Raw genomic sequence first — 20165 nt, forward strand, 5'->3', positions numbered from 1 at the left:
ACCATCTCTCCCTACTATACCTGCTATCCCACAGTCACAGTCCCTTCCCAGAGACCATTATCCCACTGCTACTATAGGCACCATCTCTCCCTACTATACCTGCTATCCCACATTCACACTCCCTTCCCAGAGACTATTATCCCACTGCTACTATAGGCACCATCTCTCCCTACTATACCTGCTATCCCACAGCCACACTCCCTTCCCAGACACTATTATCCCACTGCTACTATATGCACCATCTCTCCCTACTATACCTGCTATCCCACAATCACACTCCCTTCCCAGACACTATTATCCCACTGCTACTATATGCACCATCTCTCCCTACTATACCTGCTATCCCACAGTCACACTCCCTTCCCAGAGACTATTATCCCACTGCTACTATAGGCACCATCTCTCCCTACTATACCTGCTATCCCACATTCACACTCCCTTCCCAGAGACTATTATCCCACTGTTACTATAGGCACCATCTCTCCCTACTATACCTGCTATCCCACAGTCACACTCCCTTCCCAGAGACTATTATTCCACTGTTACTATAGGCACCATCTCTCCCTACTATACCTGCTATCCCACAGTCACACTCCCTTCCCAGAGACTATTATCCCACTGCTACTATAGGCACCATCTCTCCCTACTATACCTGCTATCCCACAGCCACAGTCCCTTCCCAGAGACCATTATCCCACTGCTACTAGGCACCATCTCTCCCTACTATATCCACAGCCCCTTGTCAGACTTGATTATACCCACTACTGTTATAGGATCTGCTACACTGTCAGTACAGTACACAACTCTAGTGAGCAGGACCAGTGGATAATTACAACCACAGAAGCTGAAACATCTGTCTCAAGAACAAATAGTAAACCTATGAATACAAACTGTAATAAATAGACAATGTATTTGCCAATAAAGAATTAAAGCCGAATAAAAGGGAAACAAAAGTTTCACCCAAAACCAGTTTATTTGGCAGTACTGTGCTGGCATTTCACACTACATAGCAGATGCTCAGCTGTACAGGTAAGCTATTTTGCTCTGTAAAGATGGCTTGCTCCACAGTTTCTTACCTTGTTGGCAACTTCACCTTTTTCAAACATCATCTTCAAGTTGTTTAATGGCACATTAAACTTTTCAACCTTGGGAGAAGGATCAGGGGTGTCCTGCTTTGTAATCTCTAAGTCTTGGTCCATGTTTTCCCCCACGCTGTGGCCGGAGCCGTGCTCTATGGCACTGGGATAGCGGAAGCGATTGCCGGACAGTGCAGGAGACTGAGCCTTGGTGCTGACCACTTCAGAACGCTCCTCCGGAGAAATATTCTCTCCCTTAGGGCTGCTCACCTTCTGGGTCAGCTGGGAACTGCTGGTGGCTTCAGTCCGGCCTGCTTGACCAGGAATCTCCCACCTCTTCCTTAATACACTGAGAGAGCTCCGATTAAAACTGGGGGGCAGATTCTCTGCGTTCTGAAGGAACAGAAAGCGAATGCTAGTTATAGCCGGAGGAATGGAAACTCCCTGCCTTCCTGCAGAACAGGGGGAAAATGTCTTAGGAAAGGGAGGTCCACAGAAAGCTCTGAAGCTAATTTGATCTGTGCCACATGTAAAAAAAAAAACAACTCAGAAGGGAGGAGAGAAGAAAGGAAGTTTTTAAGGGGGGGGGTGGAGGATATCCATATAAGGTCAAAACACAATGATGAAAAGGGGGGAAAAAGCAGCCAGCATGATTAAGAATGAAAGAATTTGTTTAGCAGTGAAGAAAGAAATAGACAAGATCTGACAAAGAAATGTCTCCTTTTCCCTGTTCTGGTTCTCTCTGTGCAGACACATCTGGAATAAGTCTTCATGACGACTTGCACATCTGGCACTTTCCCAAAAAGACAAACTAGCATACCGAGCAGTAAATGCACATAGAAAGGACGTATATTCTCCTATTCTCAGATTCCCAATATCAAAAAACTTAATTGGTAATCCTCATACACTCCCAGCATTCACGTGCGGAAAGACTAATAGAAGTTGAGTGACAGAGGAAAGCCCAGGCTTGTACACCGCTTTTAGTATGATCCTTTAATTGTATAGTTCTGTCATTTCTGCATCGCTTTAAAAAGAGATCATTCAAGTCTGCTCTGAACAAATGCAATATTTAATACAAGGCCACGTCTCATTCACACTATGGTCAGTTTAAGTTAAGCCACATGTATAATTGCAGATACGAAAAAACTTTTCTCCAAAGCATGCTGATTAGTAAAAAATAGATTTTATTCACATCAATGATTAAAAAACATTAAGAGTATACCCTCTAACGCCTGACGCGTTTCATGCTTACCCAGCACTTAGTCATAGGCAGAATCCAACTAGTCTCTCTTACTTTGTTCCTTAAATACTGGCCCATATAGTCCCTCCCTTCCATAAAACCAATCACAGGCACATGTTCCAATTGCCATATAACATCCAATTGACTACTGGCTTAGTACAGATACAATGATCTATGTGTTAGATAATCCATGTTACAGGGTATATACAAAAATATAAAAAGAATGTGTTCATACATATATAGTTAAATATAGCAAGTCACATCAAAAATATAATTGAGGCCTAGAGGCAACCTGGTCTGTAGGTGAAAAATCCAATATACTTTTCTTTTCTTTAGTTTCATCAGAAGATCTCCCCCCCTTAAACCTGTCTTAATTTGTTCTATTCCTTGAATTGAAAAATACTGTAGATTACTGTTGTTACATACCTGAAAATGTCTGGTGACATTGGTTTTGCTGCTTAGTTTGATGCTTAGTTTGACATTACTTATTTGATTAATATGTTCCCTAATACGTTCCTTCAATGTCCTTCAATATGTATAATTGGAATTATTATTTTGCCTTCTTCTGACTCTTTCTAGCTTTCAAATAGGGTCACTGACCTCATCTAAAAACAAATGCTCAATAAGGCTTTAGATGTATTATTGCTACTTTTCATGAATAGTCTTTCTATTCAGGCCCTCTCCTATACATATTCCAATTGTTTATTTAAATGAATGCATGGTTGCGATTGCAATTTTGACCCTAGAAACCAGATTGTGAAAAGTAGAGAGCTGCAGAATAAAAAGCTAAATAACTCAAAAAGCACAAATAATAATAAATGAAAACCATTTGCAAACTATCTCTGAATATCACGCTCTACACTAAAAGTTAATTTAAAGGTGAACAATCCCTTTAAGACCACTGTGGGTGCCACTGAAGCAAACCATAAAAAAAACTCAAATTCACATGTTAAATTGCAAACATAGAGGAAGATCAATTACTTATACAGCTATGTGATATAGTATATCCTCATTCGCTGAACAAGAATTGCTTACATTTTAGCTTGCAGTGGGGCCAGATGCAGTTACAGGTCCCTGTACATGGCATTAGCGGTCAGCACTAGTTGCCAAATCTGTGCCAATACTGCAGCATATTTAGTACCAAACTGTGTCAAGCACTTGTGAATGTTATCGTTCACAAACAAGAACGGTTTAAATACATAAATGTGATGCGAGGATACACCACAATTGTATTGTTTATTGAAATAAACAATACAATTGTTTGAAGGCTCTCCAGGGTAAGCTTTATTCTTTGATTTGTGAAATTTCCTGACTGGACGGAGTCAGATACCCTGTTGAGAGCAGATACATATTTATACAAACGCTGCAAGGATATCACCTAAAGCAATTCTTTATGTTTACACCACTGCAAACAATGTCCAGGTAATATCCCATTAAATGTATCTGAAATTTTTGAAATGCAGCTCTTCCCCATATACAATATCCGAGCCCAAGATAAAACAAAGAACCAGATCACCTATATTACAAACACACACACTATATATACACACATATACATTAATAGCATCAGTTCAACTGCAAGTATAAAAAAATCTGGTCTACTTACTAGGACACTTACTAGGCAGAATTAAGCTGAACCTCTTTATGCTGCATTGCTGCTGCTTCTGTGGCTGGGAAATCCAGCTTGGCTGGTGGAAACCTCGAAGGTTTTATGGAATTAGAAGGTATTAGAAGCTAAATTAGGATATAAGTCGCTCATCTTATTTTATGGCAGAGATTTCAGCACTCTGCTAGATAACCAAATAGACTGTGTAACCATCAACAAGGTTCCATTATTAATGTATTGTGCGATATTCGAAGACAATTTGCAATCGGCTTTCATTTTTCGTTGCATTCTTTCGCATTTTTATTCAGCAATCTGGTTGCTGGTCCAAATTACCCTAGCAACAATCTATTGATTTGAACAAGACACAGGCATATGAATGAGTGAACCTGACTAGAAAGACATGTAATAATAACAACAATAAGAATAGATGTGTAGCCTTAAAGAGCATTTGTTTTTTTAGATGGGGTCAGCTATCCCCATTTGAGAGCTAGAAAGTCATAATGAGTCAAATAATTCAAAAACTATAAAGGAAAAATGAAGGCCAATTGAAATGCTGCTTAGAATTTGCCATTTTAGAACATACAAAAAGTTAATGAACCACCCCTTGATGCTATGGGCACACAGACTGAAAGCTCTAGCAGTAAACAGCCTGCGTATTTTTGCAGGCTGAGAAAAGCAGATCTGCTCCATTGATTTGAACCTGATCAGCCTGAAGCTGACGTCAGCCCAAATACACAGCTCGGCATCAATCAGTTCTATGTGTGAGCGCACACAGGGTTCAAATCAATGGAGCAGATCCGCTTTTCTCAGCCTGCAAAAATAAGTAGGGCAAGTACAGGTGGAGCCTTCAGTCTTGTGCCCATAGCCTTAACAGTGCACATTTCAGGCACTCCTTGAAAGATTTATTATCCTTTCAGGGCTTAAGTAACATCCAAGCACACCCTCTAGTCCTATAAAGGTACCCCAGATTCAATCAGCAAAAGAATGTTTGGTATGACAAGGAATTCCTGTAGGGGGGAGGAGGAAAGGGATTCCAGCAACCAGGTAAATACCCATGTGGGGGTTAATATTTAAGCATTTCTCAAATTAGTTGAGAGCAAGGTAAGAAGACAATGTTTTACCTCTTGTATATTCAGAGGGGATCGGTCACTGCACATTCCATAGCCCCTGCTGTACTAATATGGCACAAGTACAGACATTTCCAAAAACAATGATTAAATTACAACTTTACAGAAGATGTAGGATAATTTTGTTTGGAAGTATAAAACCAGTGCACCACGCTGCAATTAAATGTCGTTTAACAGTGAAACACCTAGCAGTTAGGCAGGTTAAAATAGAGTTAAAAGGTTGAACCTGATGGACGTGTGTCTTTTTTCAACCTAACTTACTATGTTACCTCCGAACTCAGAAGTTTTCCATTGTAGGGCATATTCATCAAGAAGTGAAACTAGAGCTTGCAAATGTCTTCGAGTGAAATTCCACTGCTCTTTTTTCAGCTCCATGTCATTTTTGATTGTATATTTTTAATGGGTGAAAGTGGGTTCACACTTTAATACATATGCTTTGAAAAACAACATTAGAATGAACTCTGAGGGCATGTGCTGAGCTGTAGATTCACTTCTCAATAAATATGCCTTCATAACTCTGATAACAATCAAAAGAAAATCAAATCACGACAAGAAGATTCTCGCAGACTTGAACTGCTGCTTTGCTTTAATGCGAGGCTCTATAGCACCACCTTGAGGTATTTCCTGGAATGGCAGCAGTGTATTTGGAGCCAACACTAATTTTGTTTAAATGTGTATAAAATTATTTTATTTAGAAAGGAAACTATAAAATTCTCAACTTTGGGGTTTAGTTTAGTTGAAGACAACACAGCAAAGAATTGCTAAGGAAATTACAGCAAAATAGAAAGTCACACTGGGAAATCCGTGTATGCAACATGCCTATGTTGGTTGCAAAAGGCAAAACTTAAAATCAAAAGGTTCCACAAACAAACATTTTTCACACATTGCATTGCTGCTGCGTGCCATAAATCAAAGAGACGAGAGCTGGCAAAGTGATAATTGCCGCAACTTAATAAATTAAGCCACGTGCTGTTAGAGATGGTCCTCTGTCAGACAAGCAGCAATTAGGGAAGAAATTAAACAGAGAGGAAAAAGAGGAACAAGTGAAAAGGATCAGACAGGACATGGAATGTCAGGGCAGGAAGATATATCAGGGGCCTATGGAACATGTAAAGCCAATATCAGTCAAACCAGGGGCATTCTCTATGTGAAAAGGACTCCCATAGCGACCCTGTCACTGGTATAGTTGGTTTTCGGCACAAAAAAACACTAAAAACCAATTTTTCACCCAAATAACGGCATGTTAACAGGTGTCTGTGGTGACGTGGGTGGTTTCCATGTAAATGAAAAAACTACACAAACCTATGCCTTTTCTCCTATTTCAGCCTGAATGGCTACACAGCAGCAACTATAGTAGCCTTGATGAAGCAACAGCACAACTTTTACCAGTACACTACAGTAGATTTTAAAAAAACTCATTTTTTAGTGTTACTGTTCCTTTAAAAATCCTGCTTTAAACACTTGAGGATGCTTAATGACAGATGAACTATAAATCCTCTGCCCTTTTGGTCCCAACTCCACCGGAAGTGCCCCAGATTGATGCAAATTCCCAAGATCAGACTTCTGAGAGATTAACATGCTGCTTGTACAAAGACACACTGAGCAGATAAACCGGAGAGTTTCAGTACCTACGTTACATTGCACAATACCAAACAAATATATCAAGTTTGCCCGTTTTTATGGTTTTTAAACTAACATTATGATCTAGCAGAGTGGGCAATAACACTGCACATAAAAAAAGGGATGACTTCTAACACCAAATGTATGGAAGAGGTGACTAATTGTAGCACTGACTCATCACATGACTATTGCTAGCCACAAATGGGCCAATTCTTGTATGATCCAATTATAAAGGAGCCCATAAGCCGAGTACTGGTAATGGCCACCCCATGCATTGCTGTGAGGCATAAACAAGGAGAGTCAAACGGTTTATGATCATTTTCATTAATAGGAGATACACATAATTATACACATTGGTGGGTCCGATCATATCAGGGCTACCCATGGGACTTCCAGCACTGCAGTTGGAAAAACAAGTGGCCTTTAGAGATCAACTGTAACTTGCCAGACCCCGTCGGTGCCATCACTTGAAAGAGATCATTGTCATGCTTGTTTTTATACAGATGGGGGGGCTACCGAAATATGTAGGCGAGAGAACAGGTCACCGTGAATGCAAATTTCCGTGCCATTTAATGCCACAGCTCTCTGTTCAATAACTAAACCACAGCCCTAAAAGTCACTGTTTCTCAGCTTGGTTCAGTTAAGACGCAGATTAAGGCCACCATGAGGTAGGCAAGATCAGGCTGATTGTTTGGCCTGAGGCCCTTGGCCAAAACAATCGTATCACAACAATGGAAATGAAGGCTGTTGGGATGAGGACCACATTAACACGTCAATGAGGTCCTAATTCCAATGGGATTTTTAAACCTGTCCTTTGTCTGATTTGTATCCAGATATTGGCCATGTGGGCCAGTTGGAGGGTCTTACACATGAGCCAATAAGCTGCTGATTTGGTCCAGAAGGACTGAATCTGCAGCTTTTGTTAGCCTGTGTATAGCCACCTTAGGCTAAGGCCACACTAGGCGATAGCGCCGCGATTTGACTCGCGGCGACTTTTCGCCGCGACTTTTAAGCCGCAATCGCTGGGGAAACTTTTGCGCTGGCGTCTATGGGGAATCGCCAGCGTAAAAACACACGCGGCGATCTTTTTTCTATTGTCGCTCGAAATCGCCTAGCGAGGCAATTTCGAGCGACAGTAGAGAAAAGATCGCCGCGTGTGTTTTTACGCTGGCGATTTTTCGCGATTCCCCATAGACGCCAGCGCAAAAGTTTCCCCAGCGATTGCGGCTTAAAAGTCGCGGCGAAAAGTCGCCGCGAGTCAAATCGCGGCGCTATCGCCTAGTGTGGCCTTAGCCTTAAGCTGAAATTGAAATATATGGGTGTAGGTCATGCCAGATTGTTCAATGAAGCTGCCATAAAAAACAAAAAAAACAAACATGCAGTAAACACTTCAGAATTGGAAAGACATCTGAGCAAACTAACAATGCATAGTATAAACCCACTGGAATTTAAACTGCTTTAGTCGAGTTAAAATTATATTTATATATTTATTTAAAGACAAAATAATAAAACTCCTTTAGAATTGGCCCATCTATAACACAGCAACAAGTCAACGAAAAGCTGGACACAAAAGATATCTTTCAGATATGCATTTAACCCATCCTTGTTTTTGTAAATGGATCAGATTTGATGAAATCTGGCAAAGGCTGATGTTGCTGAACTTTGGCTTTCCGCTGCAGAGCTATATAAATAGGAGTGTGCTCAGCAGTGCAGATAAATTCCAACTACATGATACAAACAGGTATATCTCAGGCAGGGTTGCCACCTTTTCTGGAAAAAAATACCGGCCTTCCTATATTCTTGATGTTTTTTTCCTATTAATAACATTAGCATCATTTTTACCGGCCAGCCCGATAAAATACCGGCCAGGTGGCAACCCTAATCTCAGGCAGCTATAACGTCATCTTTTTTAAGAGCTTAAAATTACTACTTATGTTGTGTGTAGAATTGTAAACAAAATTAGATTTATAAATCTGCAATTTATTTCTACAATACCTAAAAACGCGGAAGCACACAGAACTTGGTTCCTAGGTTAATCTAGTCTTACTACATTTATTTGCAGAGTCCCAGAATGCACAAACCTTTCTGAAGACTTTTATTCCTGGTTACCTAAAGAAGCAATTGGCCCCTTAGTGAATTTCCGACACTAGAGTGAAATTCCGCAGCTCTCAATTCATTTCTATGGGATTTTGAAAGGCGTATTTATCAATGGGTGAAAGTGAAAGTTCACCCTTTGATAAATACGCCTATAAAAATCCCATAGAAATGAATGGAGAGTGGCGGAATTTCACTCTAGTGGCGGAACTTCACTCTTTGATAAATATATCCCTTAGTTGCACTACCTAATGTGTGCTTGATTCATTCAGTTATTTCCCCACACAGCATGGGTGGATATATGCGCTCCTCCAGGTTAGTTTTTACAGCAATAAAATCAATTACATTGTCAAATAAAAAAGGGCCCAGCCCAGAGGATTATGGTAGCAGAAGTGGTTTATGGGGATAATTAAAATGGAAAATTATCTATTTCCTTTAAATTGAAGATTAGAGGAAGAAGGATTCAACATCTAAAGAGTAAGCAGGGGCGTTTACTATTTTGTTGAAGGTTTAAAAAGGAAACCTGGTTTTATCATCCACTTTAATTACAGCTCTGCTAAAGTACACCAAAGCTAATGTTACACAATGCACAAACTTTTATTTAGACTGACAATTTGGGGTCAATACTTTACACTAAGCATTTCCTACAGAAGCATGCTTACTGCAAAAGAATAGAAAAATGATGATCCCTCTCTATGTACAGGCTATATTGATCTGATAATCCATGGCCCTCTCAAGTTTTTTGATGGATGAGAGAAGGAAGCTTGTGGTCAGCCAGAGAGTATGGCAGTTATATAAATCTAACCTACCCCCCCCCCCCCCCCCGGGGAAGCAACATGGCCAAATATGAAGGAAGACAACCCTTCATTCACAGCTCTGCACTTCAGCAGCAGGTACAAGGGACCAGATGACTTTTCGGCAGTGCAGGAGATGCAGCTAGGAAAAGGTCAGGAGGACTGTGAAAAGGGACTTACAGTTGAAAACCAACAAGGGATGGGGAGGTTAGTTTCACTTTAAAATGAATAATTGCTTAGGACAGTAAAAGATTTGTAGAGTAATTGGGGGAAATAATGAGAAGAATCAGTTATTTATACATACAAACATCTTAGAGAAACAGTAAAAACGACAGTGTTTTAATGTAAAGAAAAAATCATGTACTGTTGCCCTGCACTGGTAAACGTGATGTGTTTGCTTCAGAAACACTACTATAGTTCATTTAAACAAGCTGATGTGTAGCAATGGTGGAATTTGAAAAAAGGCTATATGGTACAGGTTAAATAGGGGAGAACGGATAACACCATTATGTTCTACAGAGCTTATTTGCTATCTGCTTTGCAACCTGAACCGGTGTAGCAATGGGGGCAGCCATTCAAAGGATTTCTCCTACACAGCAGTTTATTTATACAGTATAAACAATGTTAGTGTTTCTGAAGCAAAGACAGCAGTATCAGTGCAGGGCAACACTTTGTTATTACTTTAAAACACTCATTTTTTGATGTTACTGTTCCTTTAATATCTACACCATCTAACATGCCACGTTTGACTGGTGTGACATCCTTAGAAATGGGAGGGAACATTTTTTATGCCGTATCTCCAGTTCACAATTTCCAAACCTAGGGAACATTTCAAGACATTAAAGAATGTAGAATAGGCACAACAATTGCCCCAAGTTTTTAACGGAGAAGGAAAGCCATTTTATACTTAGGGTGGCAAAAGTGATTGTATTTACTTACCTGACACCCAGGTCGGTGCTCCTATCAGCAGAAAACTGCACTGGCCCAGGATTCTTCCAACGAGCACCACGGAACAATCCTCTTCCTGGATCTTCACTCTTCAAATTTCCTGGGGTAGGCATATGTGCAGTAGAACGAAATAATCGTCTTTTTTGCTAAAGTTCAGATTTTCGCTCTACTGCGCATGCACAGCTGTGAGTTGAAAGAAGCTGCAGGAAGAGGATCGCTATGTGGTGGAAGAACCCCAGGCCTGGGCAGCAGTATCGGACTGGCGGGACACCGGGAAAATACCCGGTGGGCCCCCGACCCTAGTGGGCCCCCGCCGGGCCAGACCCCCTCTCCCAAACAGTTTTTTTAATTAAAAAAAAAATCATTTTTTTTCAGTGCATCGCCGTCTGGTAGCGGGGGACCTGCACAGGAGTCCTTGTGGGCCCCAGGCCCCCCAGTCCGCCCCTGCTGGGCAGTTTTCTGCTGATAGGAGCACCAACCTGGAGAGTCAGATAAGTAAATACAATCACATGGGGGTGCCTAACTTTTGGTACCCCCATGTACAAAATTACTTTTATTCTCCGTTAATAGCAGCCAGAAGCTTACTTTTATTGTTTAAACTACTTTCATTTTTTAAACAGGACAGTACATTTTAATGACTGGTTACTGCTCTGAAAGCATCAGGAAACTTAGTCCTTTATTACATCACCTACAGTTTTAGTAACCCAAAGCAACCAGTTATCAGCTAACATTTACAATGGCATGCTACTTTGGATTACTAGATTTATTACATTGCTCTATAACTCCTTTTCACACCAAGTGGTGTATACATATACATAGAACCACAATAACCACCTTTTTATCAATGTGTTATTGTTTTAACCAATAAAAAAAGTGTGTTAGAGTGACCATTGATTATGATGCACTCCAAGGATTTTTGACACATTTCATGTTACCACTTGGTGTGAAGAGAAAGTAGGTTGCCCAAAGTTTCATTACGCTGTGAAGGTTTCCCCAAGAGCTATTTGCATTTTAGCCTGTGGGAAGGAAACAAGGCATGGTTTCCTTCTGCGGTAGTCAAGATTTATCACAGGACACACAACATCCCATACACCATTGCCCTAAGTGGGGCTTAGCCAGGCCAGTACAAAAGGTAGGCTACCGAACCATCACGAAATGTCTACTGCTGCATCATGGCCTCAGTGCCTATATGCTCTGCACCACTTGTATTCACATGCACCTATCCCTTGCCTTGGTGCAAAAACATCATCTCACAACTTGGGGGTTAACCAAACTTGTAAATGAAATCTATAACATCAATCGAAAATAAAAACACTGTGTAATAAATTAAAATTCTATTATAATACAATGGGGCACATTTGTGATGACGGTTCCCCTTTAAGAAGCAGGTCAATCAACGCACTGAATTGTGCGCGTCATGTGCAGAACCAAATGCTTTTACTTAACAAGTACTTACAGATTTCTTCTTTTCAAAACTTGACTCGGCAGCAGCTTTCTGATACCTTGGGGAGATAAAACCATCAGTTAAAGGGGGCATAATAAGAAGGTTTGGGAATGGTAGAGGACTATAATGCAGTAACATTATATATCACACATATATACTGCTTGTAAAGACAACATTTACGGTGAGCAAATATTAAAGCTACTTCATGTTTAGTTCTTTTGAGGTACATGATTAGATTACATTAAATTAGATTAGATTAAGTCCATTATGCAGGAAGGTTGTGCACTGGTAACCGGATTATCTACCTTGAAAGCTTAAATTTTCCTGTTTAGATCAAGATTATGATTTAAAGAATAGGGTAAGCAAAAAGCATGTTCAGCAGAAGCCCCATTCATTGCACTTATATTGAAGAAGAGGTAAAATGCACCTTGGTACATCAGACTGTATGCAGAAATGTAATTATTGTAAAGTACACGTACAATTGTCTTGGGGTAAAATGCACCTTTAAAAGCCGTGCTGTTTGAGTGCAACAGGTGGGGGTTTAGGTGTTTGCACAGTAGGAAGGTGGCTAACTTTCCTGGGAGTGGTAAAGCAGGATGCAGCACGCCTGTGTGTACAGAGAGACCAGTCATCCTTATCATTATAGGAATCTTTCTGTGCACACACTGGTGTGCTCATATAGGCAGAGCTCAATCCTTTCAAAACTTTCATTTTAACAATACGGAGGTGTAGGGCGAAAACAAAAATGCTATCAAAATATTTTACAAAGTTAAAAAAAAAAAAAAAAAAAAAAAAACACACGACAGCAGACCCCCAATGCTTTAGGGGATGTGGACAAAGAGGTACAATGTTTCATGTGTGGTGGCAGTGCCCAAGTGCACAAATATACTGTATCAGAATTTATATAGGTTATATTCAGTGTTTCAGGTAGCAATCCCAAAACATCCAAGCTTTGCGCTACTATGTAAAAAACCAGAGGAACTCTCCCCGACAGCAGCTAAAAGAACCATAGCAAGAGCAAGGAAAACTAAACAGATATCTACTGACATCACAAAACACAGGAAAAAATGTCTAGCATTTTGCTGGACACTAATAACAAATTTTTGAAAATCTGGACTCCATGGTAATATCATTGATATGGAACTGATAACCCCATTGCTCTCCTTAGCATTTAGGGTCAGGGCACACAGGCAGATTCGGGGAATATCAGTCACCCGGCAACAAATCTCCTCTTCTTCGGGGTGACTAATTTCCCCAAACTGCCTCCCCGCAGGCTAAAATGTAAATCGCCAGTGGGATGGCACTCGGCGCAATTCGTTTTCCAAAGTCGCCCGAAGTTTTCTCGTGAGGGTGACTTCGGAAAAGCCGGCGGGAAGGCAATTCGGGGAGATTAGTCACCCTGAAGAAGAGGAGATTTGTCGCCGGGCGACTAATCTCCCCGAATCTGCCTGTGTGCCCTGACCCTTAATGTGTAGTGAAACAATTCTAGATAGCTCCCAAGGCAGAAAGGAACATAGACAGGTTCTGTCCTTTAGTTACAGTTTAATTTGTTTGTCAAAAGTGAATTTGGCAGACGTTGTCCCAAATGTAACAAATAATATTGACAGTAGCTGATGGTACATCAGACTGTATGCAGAAATGTAATTATTGTAAAGTACACGTACAATTGTTTTGAGATGTTAGGTTATGCATATTATGCTTATTTGCATCCTTTTTCAGATGACAGCCATTATGTACTTTTAAAATGCAAATAAAAATATTGAAATAAAACACAGCAACAACAAAAAACCCATTCATTGCCTTTTCTTAAAGGAGAAGGAAAGCTACGGAGGCTTTTTATTGCCAATAAATTAGCTGCAATAGTGCAAACTAGAATGCTAGATTTATTCTGTAGAATGCTTAAGAAGCTCTCAGTTTGTTTAGGATAGCAGCTGCAGTATTAGCTTGGTGTGACATCACGTCCTGCCCGAGTCTCTCCCTGCTCATTTATAGCTCTGGGCTCAGATTACAGCAGAGAAGGGGGGGAGAAGAGTTTTAAAAGCTTTAAAAAAAGCTTTGCAGTTTGGTAAACTGGGGCACAGCGGCATTCTGAATGCATCAATGTGTACATTCCAAAAATATATGGGTTTTCTGGGGTTGATTTTGGGATTGTAATCAAATGTATAACTATTCTAGAGTGACGAGTTGACAATACGGTATTATAGTACTGTGGAGTTTCTGATCTATACAGGAATTTCCATAAAACTAGAATACTTGGAAATGGAATGCTTGGGAGAGCTAAGAGCTTCCCAAGTCAGATGTATTTCTGTGGAAATAATTTTATATATTTGTGATTTTCTTTCTATGCTAGAAATAGAAAGCATTTTTAGGTAAAGTCATTTTATCTTATCAGATTTAGAAAGCACAGGTTGTCTGAAATAAACAGTACATAGTTTTCTTAGGAAAACTACAGGTTTCACCAAGAGCACAAAATATTCCAAAAATCTGCTGGCAGTTAACTCAAAGTATGGAAATCATCAGGCAGTAAAAGTGATAAAGCCAAGACTGTCCCTGTATACAAAGCAATTTAAATAAATGTAAAATTAGCCATGGTACTTACTTCGAGAAAATCTCCATAATGGCTGCATTCTTTGGTTTCACTAGAGACAGTTCCCTTGAGGTGACTCGGACAGAATGGGAGGCCCACTGACCCCTTCTAAAAGGAGATGCATCCATCTTCAGCACCTGACAAAAAATGGTTATGAATAATTACTACTAGGAAGAAGGAAATTTTATTTGAACAACATCCTTACCTATATCTGATGCATAATAAACTTCCTCACAAATATCTGTGCGAACCACAGAAGGTTTTCCTAGGAAAGACTGGTCCAGTGTTTACAAACCAGAACAAGTAAGAAGGTCCTGACTTACTGATAAGCAAACATGCAGATTAGTCGCCCAGCGACAAATCTCCTCTACTGCGGGCGACTAATCTCCCCGAAAGGCCTTCGGCTGGGATGGCGTTTAGGTTCTCTCCTCATTAGGCAACTTCGGGCAACTTTAAAAAATGAAGCGTTCCGAATGCCAGCCTGCCAGCTATTCAGTCTTGCCGGCGGGAAGGCATTTCGGGGAGATATGTCGTCCGCGGTAGAGGAGATTTGTCGTCCGCGGTAGAGGAGATTTGTCGCTGGGTCAATCACAGTTAAAAAAGGTTGGGGACCCCTGGTGTACAGAAATCTGTTAGTCAACTAGCTGCAGAGTATAATACTTTGCAAGAGTTCTAAGAAGGCCACTGTGCCATTCAAGCTGCCCATGTACCACTTCGCAGTGCCACTGAATAAATGCCCTTTAAAGTGACTTGTACATTGAACATCTAGCTTAAATAAATAATGCTAACAACTATAAAAGAGCAGAACTCGGCAAATATTATGAATACAGAGCAAGAAAGGCAATGAGTGCACTAGAACAAGCTCTTCTTGGTTATTTGTAGCAGCGATCCAAAAAAGACCGCTAAAATTGCACCGAGTATATAATGCAATAGTAGCATTGCTTAACTAGCAAAATCAACATGGGGTCGCCTCTGAAACACATTCATGCAATAATGCAGAACTGTGTGTCTGAGTCTTCATATATTTCTATTAACCTGATTTATAATAGCAACATATTAATAACATAAGAATTATAAATAGAATTTTAAGAACATTTATAAAAAATATACCGGTCTTAAGGAGCTCATACCCCTTTACAAAAACTCATAAATAACCCATAGACAGAAGTGATACGGTTGTATAAAAAGCTGGATAAAAATATCTAAATATTGTATAATTTCTCTTATGCGGAGACAGATCTAAAGCAGAAGTTCAGATATTAGGTAGCAACAATTGTGTATACTAGCGAGACGCAATTGAGTCTTAGCTATGGACATGCATGACTAATGACAATAAATCCCCTGTAGGGAATCAGACTTCCCAGGCAATAAATACCTCTAGTAAATAACTAAGTCTATAACCCACAAGAAGCAATTTAAGAGAATGTATAGAAATGTGTTATTGTGCCAGGCCATGACAGCATAACTATGCATTCCTGTTGAATCACCTGGTTACCAGATAAACCAATCAAATAATATCTGCATTAAAAATAAATAAACGAGTCTCTGTAGTAGTCTGTAGTAGTCACAAAGTAGTTACTCAAACAAACTTACTCAGGAACCAGTGGGGGGGGGGGGTGTTGACACAGAAACATAATGTGATAAATTTTAACAATTTCACAGCATTAGCCAACCCTAAATGCCTGTTCCATAGATAAAAAGATATTTACAAAATCAAAATCAGTCATTTAGGGTATGTAGAGTTAACAGGTAAAAATAATGTTTAACACTAAAGCCAATTAGCAGTCGTGGAGGAACAATAGGGTCATTCTTTGGGTGCTACAGCTGAGCAATGGTTCCCACAGCCGGAGATATTTGTTTGTTATGTGGTTCATCCAAAGTTATGCGCAGTACCCAGGTCCCCTGTCGAGTGGCCCCTTATGAAAAGACCTGCACGAATGCCGTGGGTGTTTGCAGTGAAGTGCTGTACTTAGTGTTTAACTTCTAATGCTCACTCTGCTGTTTAACAGTTTTATAGACTTGTTGTTTCTATACTTGCTTGTATGAAGAATCTCTATTTCTACCATTCATTGAAAGACTGAAAAAAGTGGCCTCCCACAGAACCGTATATGCCTAATTAAACATGATAATATCCCTAGGTGGTATAAGCACCAGACAGATGCCAGAGTAAATAGAAACACACAATAAGGAGGCAGGGGTTTGCCTGCAACTATTGTCATACATCAAAGACTTTACATGTACAGAACGGAGAGCCATAAATGGAGACAATAAAAGAACTATTACGGCCCTCATTTATGCTCACAGGTGCGGAGAGTATATACAGCAAGTACAGGTCAGACTGACTCCTAGTATTTCAGTGGGCTCCTTTTATGGAGAGATTTCTATCGAGGATTGCTACTGTACTTATCCTAACCACAAGCAAGAGCAGATGCATAGGAGTATATTCCTAAATCACTTAGCTCAGATGGGATATTACATTGTGCTTTATATAGTGAATAAAAGTACCCCCTCTTGTAAAATATAAGGATATTATAAGTTACCGAGGAGTTTAAGGACGATATACAGGTCATGGAACTCATAGGTAACTTCTAATATCCTCATATTTTGCAACTGGGGATACTTTATTTATTATAATACACAAATTTCAGTGAGTCATGTGACAGAAATTACATCAGAACTCACCGTTTATAACTGATGACATCAGAACTCACCGTTTATAAGGATATCATTTACAAGATATTCATAGCTTTTGTGCATTATATAATGTATAATGTATCCCGAATTGTAAAATAAAAAGATGTTATAAGTCACTGAGGAGTTCCATTACCATATAAAAGCACAAGGCCCAATGATTTTATACAGGTCATGGAACACAGAAGTGACTTGCAATACCCTCATATTTTATAACTGGGGATATATTATTATAATACACATTGAGTTATGAGACATTAAATACATCACTGATCCCCGATTATAACTTATGACATCACTAAGCATTGTTTAGGAGAATATAAATTACAAGATGTTCATGTATATAATTTAGAGGATTTGTGTATTAGATCACTATAATGCTTGTATACTGTAGGCTGTCCTTGTGCAGAACTGAGGCTTCCGGCATTTTGGGTTTTTGTCTGCTGCTGCGCTCAGGCGACACAGTGGTGAATAAAACATGCCCAACCTGTTCATTAGTTCTGGAACACACAGTGTTAAAAGGCAAGCCTTGGAGGCAAAACGCTAGCTTTAGAATTTGGCATTGAGGACCGTCTGTCACCACTCCATGTACCCTTGTCATTAACTAGCATAACAAGCAGTAAGAAACAATTACAGGCACTACGGGTGTGACTGTTATACAGGTATGGGTGCAGTTGTCTGGAAACCCATTACGCAGAAAGCTCCAAATTACGGAAAAGGCCATCTCCCATAGACTCCATTATAATTAAATAATCCAAAATTTTAAAAATAATTTCCTTTTTCTCTGTAATAATAAAACAGTACCTTGTACTTGATCCAAACGAAGATCTAGTTAATTGGAAGCAAAACCAGTCTATTGGGTTTATTCAATGTTATACGATTTTTCAGTAGACTTAAGATATGAAGATCCACATTACAGAAAGTTCTGTTATCCGGAAAACCCCAGGACCCGAGCATTCTGAATAACAGGTCCCATACCTATATTGCTGCTTCAGGCAGTGACATTCAAAAGGCCCCATGTGCCAGTAGCCTAAAATGTCCCCATTCATTTAGAAAATCAGGGATACAATGAATGCAAAACAGGCACACTGACTGCAATCTATTTAAATTAAGAATGATAGTTGCAGCTATCTTTTTGATGGATATTCTAGAAACTTGCTCTATTCATCACACGCATGTTGAACAAGGGAGTATACTTAAGGATATGTGTTTCTTTGTCTACATCTACACCATCCAGGAGTATGTGTGCTACAACATCCTTATCTTGTTTACCTTTCTAAATCGTATCATGCTGCCTTCATTTCCATCTTTATATGCTCAACTTGCAGACACCTATCTGTATGTATTTGGCCTGAATCTTTGTGTTCCTTGGACTTTCATGCACTTCTGCTTCCAATCCTGAACTCTGTGTTACTAATTTAATTTGGCATCTTCAATAACTAGAGCACCCCAATGTTGCTTTATGCTGGTTACCAAAAAAAGACAATGGAGCCTTAAAGGTGGCCATATACACAGACAGATAAAGCTGCCGATAACCTGTCAAATTGGTCTAAATGACCGATTTGACAGGTTATCAGCCCGTGTATGGGGGCTTCCGACGGGTCTTCCCGATCGATATGTGGCCACGATACGATTCCACCATACAGCCGAACGTTCGAATTACCCCCGATATAGCCATGCCGTTAGTGGCATTTCGGCGGGAAAGATTCGCTCATTTGGCGATATCGCCAAACGAGCGGATCTTTGAGTCTATGGCCAGCTTTAGTGACAAGGAGCTCATTCTTATTTCTGCACTTCCAGACAGGCACAGATGACAAGCCTCATGCACACCTTCTTTGCTTTGCTTGTTTGCTTTTATGACCTTTGGCTTTCAAGGAACTTTGTATTTGCAGAGAGAAGCAAAAAAAAAAAAAGGTGATGTGCTTGGTGGCAGTTCTACCATACTTATTCTTGGTAAATATTTAAGACAACAGAGTTATGCAAAGGCATTATTATTATTCATAACTTTTGCCAGTGCCCCAGTGTGAAATGCAGCTCAGCCAAGTGACATGCTACGGATTCAGCTCATGTTAATTCAGCCTAAAGGGTAACTTTGATTTGCTGTGCCATGAACAGATTGATTCTCAGAAATTAGGAAAAGTAAAGGTTAGAAATAACTTGCCGTGGCCTTCTCCATCTGTACACTAACCTAATAAATGAATAGGGCAGTTAATCTTTAGGACGGCATACACTGGAACTCAAAGGGGTTGTTCATCTTCAAAAACTTTTTTCCAGTTCAGTTGGTTTCAGATTGTTTACCAGAAACGACTCATTCCATTTACTTTCTATTTTCTATTTGCGACTGTTATTTTTAATATTGAAGTTCAAAGTCGACAACTCTATGCTAACTATTCTAACGAACTCTGTTCTAAATTGATACATTTAGTTGATACATTTCTTTTCTTTATCCCTGCTGAGCAGAATCCCTGAGTTTTCATTACAGGCAGCTGTTAGAATTGATACAATAGTTGCTAATATTCCACAGATACTACTGAGAAATGTATCAACTATATTGTAACAGTTCAGATGCTCCTGGATCACTGAGCTGCCAAACAAACACTAGCGACAGAAACATTAAATTTTAAACAGGGTCGGACTGGGGGCCCGGGGCCCACAGCTTCAGGGCCCCCCTCATGACCACCCAGGCCTGGCAATCTGTGGGTTCTGGCAAATGCCAGAGGGGCTGCTATAAGGTGCCATAGAAGGTCAGTATTTAGTGGGCGGGTGGGGGCTGTTTGGGCCTCTGTGTACCTGAAATGCCAGGGCCTATTTTAATTCTCAGTCCGGACCTGTGACCACCCCACCCCGTGATGCAGTGTTCGCGTTCACTTTAGTGCGCAGTGTGGGTTTGTGGCCGCGACAGGCCCAAGAGCAGTAGGAAGAGCCAGAGCAGGGTGCG

The 20165-nt window shown here is 40.1% G+C and overlaps 1 protein-coding gene across 3 annotated transcripts in view; it reads right to left on the reverse strand.

Annotated features, from left to right (window-relative positions):
- The window catches only part of lima1.S (LIM domain and actin binding 1 S homeolog), a 44117-nt gene that overhangs the window by 17407 nt on the left and 6545 nt on the right, over window positions 1–20165 (reverse strand). For 2 of the 3 annotated variants that reach the window (XM_018250174.2, XM_018250173.2), the window contains exons 2-4: window positions 14549–14673; window positions 11962–12007; window positions 1077–1469 (exon numbers count right to left, since the gene is read on the reverse strand). In XM_018250174.2, coding sequence (XP_018105663.1) covers window positions 1077–1469; window positions 11962–12007; window positions 14549–14664 — 555 coding nt within the window. In that variant the 5' untranslated portion in view covers window positions 14665–14673. The remainder of the gene's footprint in view (window positions 1–1076; window positions 1470–11961; window positions 12008–14548; window positions 14674–20165) is intronic. The other variant, XM_018250175.2, reaches the window with a different exon arrangement.

This window comes from Xenopus laevis, chromosome 2S (assembly GCF_017654675.1).
Source record: "Xenopus laevis strain J_2021 chromosome 2S, Xenopus_laevis_v10.1, whole genome shotgun sequence".
Lineage (NCBI taxonomy): Eukaryota > Metazoa > Chordata > Amphibia > Anura > Pipidae > Xenopus > Xenopus laevis.